Source organism: Carassius carassius, chromosome 8, assembly GCF_963082965.1.
Source record: "Carassius carassius chromosome 8, fCarCar2.1, whole genome shotgun sequence".
Taxonomy (NCBI): domain Eukaryota; kingdom Metazoa; phylum Chordata; class Actinopteri; order Cypriniformes; family Cyprinidae; genus Carassius; species Carassius carassius.
The window spans coordinates 26,138,138-26,151,310 of NC_081762.1; the positions used below are offsets into that span (position 1 = coordinate 26,138,138).

A 13,173-nucleotide genomic window follows, 5' to 3' on the forward strand; every position below is an offset into this window, starting at 1 on the left:
CTTTGCACAGACTTGGTCCGAAGTGCCACAAGTGTTTATGGGGACATTCGCGTTTCTCAAAAAACCTTGCCACCATTGGGCTATGAAGTAGGTTAACGGAGGCCGATCGGATCGAAACTTGGTGGGCATGTTTGACTCATGGCCCCAAAGGTTTGTGAGAAATTTGAAATCATCCAACGGGGGGCGAAATCACATTTTTTTGAGGCAGTAAACAATTGTACATATTCATATCGTATGATAGATCTCCTCGTTCCAAACAACTTTGCATCTGAATTACTGCAGTCAATCAAACTTTTTTTAAATGATTGAGAAAGGTGTGAAAAACCTACTTTGGCGAACTAGTCCTAGGTTTTTCTGGAGAAAAAACACCACAGTGCAAAACTCTGGACTATCTAGGTCAATAATTACCAAAAACATGTTGAAATTTACCCTTTGGGAAGCTAAAGCGGGGTCCTATAGAAAAGGGGCCTGTCCAAATATGCCCAAAAGCCTATAAAGCCTAAACAAAAACTAAAAAAACTGTGACACATGTGCACAGGAGATTCTGATCAAGCATGCAAAGTTTCAGGGAGATTGGATGACAGCTGGTGCTATAACAGTCATACACGTCTAAAAACATCATATTTCTATGGTAAATCACTTGGATTTGCCAAAAATGCTTTTTTAAATAATTTGATTTAGGTGGGTACAGACTTGCTAAATAACATGTAATGTATTTTTCCTTATGTGTTTCCTTAGTTTCATATGTTGGAGATCAAACTGGTGGCGCAGGATTACACGTGCTACATAGTGAAGTGATGTGAACTGTTTAAAACGCTTATCGTTCCATATTGCACTTATTTTCATATACTAATTTTAAAAACGATTGGCAAAAAGCAGCAAGAAGACGGAGAAGACGCCTCTATGGTGCTGCTGTAGACGCCGGTCCTGTAGGCGGCGCTGCGGCGCGTCTCTCAGAACAAATACCGCAGTGAAGATCCGTGAAGAGCGCTGCTCGTGGATACATGATGGCGCAAAACTCGAGTGAGTGCAGCTACTTTGATTCAGTCTTCAGCGATCTGTGTTACACAGTCATGCTGTTGAGGACACGCACTCTTAATATGGTGTTTAATGTTTGTCTCTTTCGGAGTCCCAGCAGTCTCTGAGCAGATGAAACACGTGTCGAGATAGCGCTTGACACAAGCTCTTGTTATCAACACTACACTGACGCACAGCAACGTTAATCTGACTGCATATACTTAATCTATATAAATTGCTCTCCTGAATTTTTTTCCCTTAAATGTGTTGTTTTTCCCCTCTGTGGTCAGGTGCTGTATTTAAAAGGCGAATGCATATTTTATAATCTAAATACTAATGCAGTGCGTGTGTGTTGATTGAAGCGGACAGTAAATCTGCGGATCGAGATGTCGACCAGGACAGCACAGGATCAGCTTTCAGTGCTTCCCAGACTTCATCCTCATCTTCCTCATCAATGAAGAGGCATTGGGACGGTGATGATGATGAAGATCACTCTTCCAGGAAGAAGCAGGTAAGATCGCAGCAATACTTCACCCAGAGATAAAAAAATTAAATAAAATAAAAAAAATCACCCTTAGACAATCCTAGGTGTAGAAGAGTTTGTTTCTTCACAGGAACAGACTTGGAGAAAAGTAGCATTGCATCACTTGCTCACTAACGTACCCTCTGTAGTGAATGGGTGCCGTCAGAATGATAGCTGATAAAAAAAAACATCACCACAATAATCCACATCACTCCAGTCCATCAGTTAATGTCTTGTGAAGAGAAAAGTTGCACATAAACAGATCCATCAAGGTGTTTTTTATAACATAAAATGTTTTTTTCTAGCTAAAATTATGAGTTCTCTATCCATACTAAGTCATCTTGTCTGAATCAGGAGAGAAATATGCACATATCAACTTAGTGCTGTTTACAAGTAGAAAATAACAAAAAAAAAAACATTTGTTGGTGGATTTTGACAACAAGAGTTGGACTGTTCCACTGGAGGAAGTGTTATGGACTCATATTGACCAGAAGCAACAATTTGAAGTTAAAATGTCTTCATGATGGATTTGGTTCTTACAAACATGCAGGTTTTCACTTCACTAGATGTTAACTGATGGACTGGAGTGATGTGGATTATTGTGATGTTTTTATCAGCTGTTTAGACTCTCATTCTGACGGCACCCATTCACTGCAGAGGATCCTCTGATATATATATATGAAATATATAAAATGCTCAATAGCTCTTTCCATATTCCTGTGGTTCTTAGAAGCCATCATAGTTGGTGTAATTTATATATATATATATATATATTTATATGAAAAAAAAGAGCATTTTTAATGTTCCAGTGTGTCGTCTGGCCCTGATCTCCTCTGCTCTGTTTGAGTTTTTTGTTTTGTTATGCAGGTCACAGAGGAATCGTTACACACTCAGAAAGTGGCCACGCATTACAACAAACTCCAGGAGTGTGGGCTGGCAGAGCGCAATAAGAGCAGGATAGTCCACATGCGCAACTTCAACAACTGGTTGAAGAGTGTCCTCATAGGTGAGAATGTTTCAGGAGGCACGGTGGGCCCATGCTTGTTTCTGCTCAGGTTAGATGCTAATAAAGATGCAATGGCAGGCAGGATCTCACAGAGTTGTTGTTCTGAGGTCTGTGTGTTGGTCTTCAGCGGAGATCTTGGACAAGATGAAGGAAAGACGGAGAGAGGTGACCGTGCTGGACCTGGGCTGTGGAAAAGGAGGAGACCTTCTAAAATGGAAGAAAGGACGGATTGATAAACTGGTGTGTGCAGGTAACTACACAGTCCTCTTCATACTTGATGTTTGAACATTTTTACTTGGGGAAAAAAAAACCTAAAGGCAGTAGACATTGTAACAACCGTGCACTCAGTATTCTGGTAAGTTTGGGGAATTATATTTTCTAAAAGCTGTAATCATCTTCTTGTACACTATCTTAAGGAACTGGAATTTAACTGGAATATAATTAATAAATATCCAAGCACTACTCAAGACAAATGTGGATTGACCCCATTATTGAATGTTATATGTTCATAGCAGGTGTAAAGAGGCCTGTGTGCATGCATTTCTTTAAATGTCTACATATTGTAACGTCCCAGATATCGCTGCTGTGTCCATCGAGCAGTGCCAGCAGCGCTATAATGACATGAGACGGAGGGGTCACCCGAACGACCGCACCTTCTCAGCCCAGTTCATCACCGCAGACTGCAGCAGGGTAAGAGCACGGCACAGATCACACACGTCACCTGCTCTTTCATTCACTCGTGCACTGTCTAAAGTCAGTGTGCATGCTGGAGTACGTGACAGTACGGGGCTGTTGTCTCTCTCTCTGTCTGTCTCAGGAGCTGCTGTCTGAGAAGCTGCGGGACCCTGAGCTGCGGTTTGACGTGTGCAGCTGTCAGTTTGTGTGTCATTATTCGTTCGAGAGCGAGCAGCAGGCTGACACCATGCTGAGAAACGCCTGTGAGAGACTGCGGCCGGGAGGATTCTTCATCGGGACCACTCCAGATGCTTATGAGCTGGTGTAAGATCTCACACACACACACACACACACTCGAACTATGATTTAGATTTTTCTTTCTGTTTAGATAAGGCACAAGGTGCTGTAAGGCTGAGCTAATTTTGATGATATATTCAGTATATCTGTTTTCTATTGTAATATATATTTTAAAATGTAATTTATTTCAGTGATCAAAGCTGAATTTTCAGCATTATTTCTCCAGTCTTCAGTGTCACATGATCCTTCAGAAATCACTCTAATATGCTTATGTGATGCTCAGGAAACGTTAATTGTTGTTGCGCTGCTACATATTTTTGTGGAGACTGTCATACCGTTTCAGGATTCTTTGATGAATGAACGTCAAAAGCAAACAAACAATTCAGTTTGCAATGGACAGTTTGACTTTATTAATGGAAATAAATTGAACTTCACATCACAGTCTGCAAAATTTAAACCAGTGATGCTTTTAAAACATCTCTGTCATGATGGTCAAATTAAAACCCCAAAATCCTTGCACTCTTCACAGTTGCGTTCACAATGCCAAACAAATAACGGTAAACGTAGTAATTTTGTCAACCTGACCAAATATAATTGTGATTTATTCCCTCTTTCTCTCTCATTCTAAAGCAGGAAAGCCTCAAAACGGCATTCATTCAAGATCATAAATGGTTGTCTCACAATGTGTTTTTGAAATATCTTGTTCTCCTGGTTCACAGGAAGCGTTTGGAGGCCTCAGACTGCGACAGCTTTGGGAATGAAGTGTTCAGGGTGAGCTTCCAGAAGAAGGGGGACTACCCTCTGTTCGGCTGTCAGTATGACTTCAGTCTGGAGGGTGTGGTGAACGTCCCGGAGTTCCTGGTGTATTTCCCGCTGTTGGAGGAGTGAGTGTCTGGTGGGGTCAGGACTGTTGTTGTGTTGATGTGCCAGCAGAGGACGCAGCTGCTCTGTACATGTGTGCTGTAATGTTGAACACCCGCTTGATTCCTTAGCGTTCATTTCTGCTTTTAGAAGATCCTTAGTAACACATGCAGTTTGTTTGTAAGATTACAGATTCAAACAAACAAACAAACTCTCCAGACTGGCAAGAAAGCATTCATAAATGATGATCGTGAATTTGATATAATTTCTCATAGCATTATTACTATTATATATTTATGTTTTGTCCAGAATGGCGAAGAAGTACAACATGCGTCTGGTTTACAAGAAAACCTTCAAAGAGTTCTTTGAGGAGAAGGTGAAAGATGAGAAGAACAAGGTTCTGATGCAGTGGATGCAGGCGCTGGAGGTTTGTGGCTCTGTTCTGACCGATACCAGAACCTTTGATTATTGTAATAATCTCTAGTTATTCTTTGTGCTTCACAGTTGAATCGGATTCTGATTATGGGAGTTTCAATTCCTATTCCATAATTTCACAGTAGATGTTTTTTATTGATTATTCTGCTGTGCAAATGCAATATGCACATCAACACATTTAGTCCCTGTCAGTGAGATCTGACTGAAACAGAGGCTCTCAGACTGTGATCTGCACACAGTACACAGTGTATATATAGGAGTTTGCTGCGGCAGTGTTTGTCTTCTATGCATCACTGGTTATTTTCACCCTTTCTTTTTCTGCAAAATTACATTGAAAATGCTTTACACTTATCTACAGATAAAGTATTACAGTGAAATTGAATTGTCACCTGTTAGCAATGGGAAACTGCATTGCAACCAACAAAGTTGCTAACTTAGGGGTGCGTTTCCCAAAACCATGGCTGCTAGCTGTGTAGTAAATGCCAATCAGTGTCGCCAAGTCTGCGGTTGTTTATCATGCCGCGGTCGAAGCGACAATACCAATATCGTGATATTTAGCGCGAATTTAAGATTTTTTGCACAGCCCTAATAAATAGTATATAAATAAGCAAATCTCTTTATTTGATCCTCTAACTCTAGCACTTTATATTCTAATTCTATTTTCTATTCTATTCTAAAAACCTTCCCCTTTTTAGACTTGTATTCGTGTGTACTGCGTTAAGCTACCTGAGACTTGTTATAGCACTTACGTCATTGCTGTTTTGTTGGTTTTGATTTCTTCTATTGTCCTCATTTGTAAGTCACTTTAGATAACAGCGTCTTAGATAACGCATTTATACGTTGGATTGAATCCCCTGAATTACAGTTTCATGTGTAGAGCACAGAACTGGGATGATTGACACCATAATAACCATAACCACATTCTGACGTCTCACACGTTTTGTAATCGCTATTTTGAACCAAAGTAATATTACCGCGACCAAAGTCTCGTTATGTTTAGTTTAAACGAAACCCCTGTCGACAGAGCCATAGGTTTTTCTTCATGTTTGGGAAGCTGCTTCACAGAGGTTGACTTTTACAGTTATTAGGAGTTTATCACATCTGAGAATTTAGTTAGAAGTTTTGTATTTGTGTTTAAGTGAGTGATGAGTTTCAAGAAATGTGTTTCAGCAATTCAGAGAAACTGTAAGTGTCTTCGACCTTGTTGTTTGGGCTAGGTTCAAAAAGCGATTCAGTTAATAAAGTAGACAGGTACAGGTGTGATATTTTAATATGTGGCTTTTATCACAATATGAGTAATATATATATATATACCATTATCATGATTATGCTGTACCATGATCTCACAATAGTTTAAATCAAGTTCATTTCACATTTACATTTATGCATTTAGCAGACACTTTTATCCAAAGCTACTTAGTGCCTCCTAGCTAACATTTTTACCTAACGTGTGTTCCCTGGGAATCGAACCCAAAACATTGCGCTGCTAACACGATGCTCTTCCACTTGACGTGTGTCAATTTCACAAAAAAACTAATATTAGAATCAGAATGAGCTTTTATTGCCAGGTATGTTTACACATACGAGGAATTTGTTTTTGTGACAGAAGCTCCGCAGTACAACAGAATGACAGCGACAGAACATAAAACACATAATAAAAGAATATAAAAATACAAAAAATACAAATAAGTAGACAAGGAATGACAATATACAAATTGACAATTGTAGGCAGGTATATTACAAAAATGCAGTTATGTATGTACATGTATATTATGTGCAAAATTTAAGTGTATACTAAGTATGTGTGTTAGATAAATTAAGTGTATGTGTATATAAATATAAAGTGTAGTGTGTTCAGTGTGTATCAGCTGTTCATAAGATGGATTGCCTGAGGGAAGAAACTGTTCCTGTGTCTGGTCGTTCTGGTGCTCAGTGCTCTGTAGCGTCTACCAGATGGCAACAGTTCAAAGAGGAAGTGTGCTGGATGTGAGGAGTCCAGAGTGATTTTAACAGCCCTTTTGCTCACTCTGGATAAGTACAGTTCTTGAATAGATGGGAGAGTTGAACCGATGATTCGCTCAGCAGTCCGGACTACCCTCTGTAGTCTTCTGAGGTCAGATTTAGAAGCTGAGCTGAACCAGATAGTTACTGAAGTGCAGAGGATGGATTCGATGATGGTGGAGTAGAACTGTTTCAGCAGATCCTGTGGCAGGTTAAACTTCCTCAGCTGGCGAAGGAAGTACAACCTCTGCTGGGCCTTTTTCACAATGGAGTCAATGTGAATGTCCCACTTCAGGTCCTGAGAGATAGTGGTGCCCAGGAACCTGAATGACTCCACTGCTGTTCATGATGGTGAGTGGGGGGTTTCTCCTGAAGTCCACGATCATCTCCACTGTTTTGAGTGTGTTAAGCTCCAGGTTGTTGAGAGTGCACCAGACAGCCAGCTCTTTCACCTCCTGTCTGTAAGCAGACTCGTCACCGTCCTGAATGAGGCCGATGAGTGTGGTGTCATCTGCAAACTTCAGGAGCTTGACAGAGGGGTCCTTAGATGTGCAGTCATTAGTGTACAGGGAGAAGAGCAGTGGGGAGAGAACACAGCCCTGGGGAGCTCCGGTGCTGATTGTACGGCTGCTGGATGTGTATTTTCCCAGTCTCACTAGCTGCTGCCTGTCTGTCAGGAAGCTGTTGATCCACTGACAGACGGAGGTGGGCACGGAGAGCTGAGTTAATTTGGGCAGGAGGAGGTTTGGGATGATCGTGTTAAAGGCTGAGCTGAAGTCCACAAACAGGATCCTCACATAGGTCCCCGGTCTGTCTAGGTGTTGCAGAACATAATGCAGTCCAATGTTTACTGCATCGTCCACAGACCTGCTTGCTCTGTAGGCAAACTGAAGAGGATCCAACAAGGGTCCAGTAATGTCCTTAAGGTGGGCCAGCACCAGTTTTTCAAATGACTTCATGACTACGGATGTTAAAGCCACAGGCCTGTAGTCATTTAGTCCTGTAATTTTGGATTTCTTTGGGATGGGGATGATGGTGGAGCGTTTGAAGCATTAAGGGACTTCGCACAGCTCCAGCGATCTGTTGAAGGTCTTTGTGAAGATGGGGGCCAGCTGGTCAGCACAGGATTTCAGACAGGCCGGTGTAACACAATCTGGGCCTGGTGCTTTTTTCCTTTTCTGCTTCCTGAAGACCTGGCGCACCGCATCCTCGCTGATCTGAATTGCAGGTGTGGGGGAGAGGGGGGATGCAGGAGGTGTGAATGGTGAGAGTGCATGATTGGAGAGGTGTTCAGGATGGGTTGCAGGAGCTGTTAATGGTGTGAACGGTTGTTTGGAGAGGCATTCAGGGTGGGTTGAAGGAGTTGTTAATGGTGTGAACGGTTGTGTGGAGAGGCATTCAGGGTTGGCTGCAGGAGTTGTTATTGGTGTGAATGGTTGTGTGGAGAGGTGTTCAGGGCAGGTGATGGGTGTTCTTTCAAACCTGCAGTAAAACTCGTTCAGATCGTCTGCCAGTCGTTGATTTTCCACAGTGCTGGGGGGTGGTGTCTTGTAATTGGTGACCTTCTTTAGACTTTTCCACACTGATGCGGAGTCGTTCAAAGTGTCCTTATTTTTTCAGAATAATTCCTCTTTGCCACTCTGATCTCCTTTTCCAGTGTGTATTTAACCTGTTTATACAAGACATTGTCCCCCTTCCTGTAAGCATCTTCTTTGGCCTGACGGAGCTGTCTGAGTTTTGCAGTGAACCACGGTTTGTCATTGTTGTAATTTAGTTGAGTCTTGGTAGGAATGCACATATCCTCACAGAAACTGATATATGATGTTACGGTCTCTGTGAGTTCATCCAGATCGGTGGCAGCAGCTTTAAAAACACTCCAATCAGTGAGGTCAAAACAAGATTGTAAATCCTGCTCTGCTTCATTAGTCCATCTTTTTATGGTCCTTAATACAGGTTTAGCTGATTTTAGTTTCTGCCTGTAGGTCGGTATAAGATGAACCAGAAGGTGATCAGAACGTCCCAAAGCTGCTCGTGGAACAGAGTGAAATGCATCCTTCATTGTGGTGTAACAGTGATCCAATATATTACTGTCTCTGGTGGGACAGGTAACATGCTGTCTGTATTTTGGCAGTTCACGGGAGAGATTGGCTTTATTAAAGTCCCCAAGAATGATTAAAACAGAGTCCGGGTGTTGTTGTTCTGTCTCTGTGATCTGCTCAGCGAGTTTCTGTAAAGCCAGACTTACTTGCGCTTGAGGAGGGATGTAAACACTAACCAGAATGAGCGAGTGAAACTCCCGCGGCGAATAGAACGGCTTGCAGTTGATAAACTGCATTTCTAGATCAGGACAGCACATCTTCTTTAACACAATTACATCTGTACACCACCGTTCATTGATGTAAAAGCATGTCCCGCCGCCGCGCGATTTCCCCGTTGATTCTGCGTCGCGATCCGCTCTAAACAGCTGAAAGCCCGGCAGATGGAGCGCGCTGTCCGGTATGGCGTCATTCAGCCAGGTTTCCGTGAAACACAGAGCAGCAGAGTGTGTGAAATCCTTATTTGTCCGAGAAAGCAGAAGGAGTTCGTCCGTTTTGTTGGGTAGAGAGAGTAGATTTGCCAGATGGATGCTAGGCAACGGCGTTCGAAATCTGTGCTTCCTGAGTCTGACGAGCGCGCCAGCTCGCTTTCCCCGTCTGCGCGTCCTGAAGCGTTTGATCTGCGCCGCTGCTCCTCCGATAACAATGTTCAGTAAAACGTCTGAATAATTGAAATCCGGAAAAACATCTTGTGGTGCGTTCTGCCGAATGTTCAGCAGTTCATCCCTGGTGAAACTGATTGCAGGAATATAACTAAAGACCGGACAAACTAACAAAAAGACAAAAACATATGCAGAGCACGTCACGGAGGCAGCCATCCTGTACCGGCGCCAAGTCAATAAATTAGCCTAAGACAAATTCAAGCTCACTGAGGACAAGTAAACATTCTGTGATTAAATAAGAATAAGAAACGAATTACAAGCAATAGGACAAGAAAACTACAGTAGACGGAAAAAAAAGAACAATAAATATGACATACTTTAAGACTTTTACTCAAGTAATATTCTAAACAGTGACTTCAACTTCTACAAAAGTCATTTTCTGGTAAGATATCTGTATTTACTTCAGTGTGACTTTTAGGTACTTTATACACCGCTGCTAGCTACCTTTTACTTAAATATTATCAAAATTCGAATTATATTCATATTTAAATTGCATAATTTCATTTATGGTGGAAAAAAAACTTTTGGCTTTTCTCCTGAGGTCCCAAGAGGGCGCAAAATATTACTAATGCACGATTCTTCAAAGCATAAGATAACATGACTATCTGTGAAAAAAGTGCATGTTCAAAATAAAGTTGCTTAAACAACTATAAACAAAACAGCACCGCTTACATCGTCATCGCATCTCGTGTGCCACTGATAATAATGCTGCCTGATGCATATATAAAATATTAAACTCAAATGCAATGTTCTTGCATTTGAATGTGGATTTTTATTTTGAATTCGGCAAATATTCAACACTTTTTTTTTTTTTTGATATCCCTAATGCTGGTTGGCTCTTTTGATGTGAGCAGGCAACTAGTCTATAAAAGTATCACTATGGTAACAGTGTCCAGACACCCTAGCAACAATTTAGAGCACCCTAGCAACCGCATATACAAGCAATATCAGCCTCAAAACATCATACGGACTTGAAATTGGACTAGAAAATGATGTCTGTTGTTGAACCAATACGGTCTTATCTTTGCTTGGCCTGAATCAAATAGTTTTGTGTCGTCTAATTGTCATAGCAATACCCTCCGGAGGAGAGAGGCCAACTAGCGTCCGACAGTCCGGGCGAGTACGACCACGCCAAGAGGATCGCTGCCAGTCCTGCTGCCAGACGTCCGCTGGTGAGCCACAGTATCAGTTTCTTCCACAGAGAGCATTTACTCTGTGTGTTAACTGTGTTCTGATAGTTTGCTCTTCCTCCACAGGGAACCCTGAGCAAGTCTGAGTGGGAGGCTACAAGTACGTGGTGATGTTCTTCCTGTTTAACCAGTGTTTCAGTGGTATCTTCTGACAGAGAAATATGTTTTAACTAAAGAAAAGAAAAAAAGAGGGTTTTATGAGTTCACATGACAGAAAGCTTAAGATAATAGTGACTTTCATCAGAAGTCACAGTTGAGATGCTGTACATGAATATTCATGAGTGTAACTTGCAGAAGGGCTCATTTGTATTGAAAACGCCGCATGCACCCAAGCCAGGAAATGAAAGACCCCAGCTGTGAAATCACTTTTCATCTTAAGATAAAGTACTTGAGATTTTCTCATACTGAAGTACAGCATGTGGGCTGACCATCAGAGAGAGGAAAAAAACTATTAAATTAGAAACACTTAACTTGCAACTACACGAACAGAGAAGTTCAAGTCTTATATCTCATATCTTTTTTTTTTTTGGCTTTCTTTTATTATGGATGTGGATTGCATTCAGTACAATGGTATATTTAAAAAATGTAATTGTTTTATTGCACACACTCTCCTGAACTTTCCTATTTCTGTTTCGATGTACACTACAATTTAAAAGTGAAGGATGTTTTAAAAGTGACAGTAAAGACATACAAAAATAAAGAAATAAAAATAAATGCTGTTCTTTTAAACTTAATATCCATCAAAGAATCCTGAAAAAAAAAAATCGTATTTCTGCAAATGTATGAAGCAGCAAAATGGTTTCAACATTGATAGAAACAATGAATGGTTTTTGAGCAGCAAGTCATCATGCAGAAATGATTTCTGAAGGATCACGTGACACTGAAGACTGGAGTAATGATGCTGAAAATACAGCTTTGATCACAGAAATACATTTAAATTAAGTTTAAATTGTAATAAGATTTCACAATATTACTGTTTTTACTATCATTTTTTATTTAACTAAATGCGGCTTCAGTGAGCATAAGAGACGTCGTTAAAAAACAATTGACACCAATCTTTTGAACAGTAGTGTTTATTAACAAACGTTTATATAAAAATGTATTTTATTAAATATTTTTGACGGTTCATATAAATGATCTGTTTGGAGATTATTCAATTTATGTTTGTGCACAGCATTTGGCCGTTTTCAACTTGGCTTTGTTTTCTATTTTTATGCTTGCTGTGTTTAGTGCAATAATTACGTTCATTAAATTTGGATTCATGTATTTAAAATTGAAGTTAATTCTGGTTTGCACCTGGTAGTAATAACATACGCTGTCTTTGAGATATAAGATGACATTAAATATGGGTTTGTAAAGGGTATATAATATGTGTTTTATATACAGTGGCAGATCATGATGCTCTGCCTTCTCTCTCTTTTTGTAGGCATATACCTGGTGTATGTGTTTGAGAAACTGGCATGAGTGTGAGGGATTCTCCATCGAGCTGCTGTGTCCGGATGAGTGAGCCAAAGATTCGTCTGGTTTCCAGAAGCCTGCTGAGAATGATGTCCACTTCACAAACAGTCAAAGATTTTAATACAACCAGAGCTTTTCCTTCACCAGTGTGTATGTGTGTGTTTTGGAGTACACAATGCACATGATCAATATTCTGTCTGATTATGTATTTCTGTTTATCTGTCATGGTTCAAGTCAATCAATTGAATATCCCTGCAGAGCTTTCAGTCATGCGCTCCCTTCGGGTTCGATCTCAGTAATATTCCACCCTTCGCTTCAGGCTTGACTGAAATCTGTCTTGGATGTTCTTTTCTGTGTGAAGGGTTGACTGGTATCGTCTTTAATGTTAATGACCAGGTAGGAAGTTCTTCCTACAATAAGAAATGCAGAGCTTTAATGCATTCAAGTTGACTCATTCATAAATTCTCTTTCAATTTTTTATTTATTTTTTGTGCTTGTAATGATGGTCTAGTGTGTTTTCTTTCCTAGTATACGTCAGGAAGGCTGTGTTTTTCAGTCTGTACTCTTCTGATTTCTGTATGTAGAGCAGTGTTTCTAGTCCTGCAGTTTTGTCCGGGAATTAAAACCTGTTTGAGGAATATTAAACCTGGAGTGTGCTGTCTTTTTTTATTTTCATATTTGCTACATTGACTCAGTGTATAAATACACATCTGTGTGCTTCACTCTGAACACAACCGACTATCATTAAATAAATCGCATCCTTTTGTAATTTGGTGAGTGCATTAAGCCATACAGTAGTTTGGCAAAATGTGGTTTATCTTTAGTCTTTCCAGCATCATTACTCCAGTCTTCAGTGCCACATGATGCTTCAGAATTCATTCTGATTTACTGCATAAGTAATATTTATTATTTTGAATGCAGTGGTGCTGCTTCATATTTTTGTTAAAACCGT

At 40.5% G+C, this 13,173-nt stretch overlaps 1 protein-coding gene across 1 annotated transcript; it reads left to right on the forward strand.

The window, feature by feature from the left end:
• The first annotated feature begins 906 nt into the window (after positions 1-906).
• Positions 907-12,880, forward strand: LOC132145652 (mRNA cap guanine-N7 methyltransferase-like). Its single transcript, XM_059556817.1, has 11 exons — positions 907-1,023; positions 1,380-1,528; positions 2,408-2,546; positions 2,674-2,796; positions 3,121-3,236; positions 3,364-3,545; positions 4,238-4,402; positions 4,689-4,806; positions 10,644-10,745; positions 10,830-10,863; positions 12,190-12,880. The coding sequence occupies exons 1-11, from the start codon at positions 1,005-1,007 to the stop codon at positions 12,225-12,227; spliced, it is 1,185 nt and encodes a 394-aa protein (XP_059412800.1). The 5' UTR covers positions 907-1,004; the 3' UTR covers positions 12,228-12,880.
• Positions 12,881-13,173: the final 293 nt, after the last annotated feature.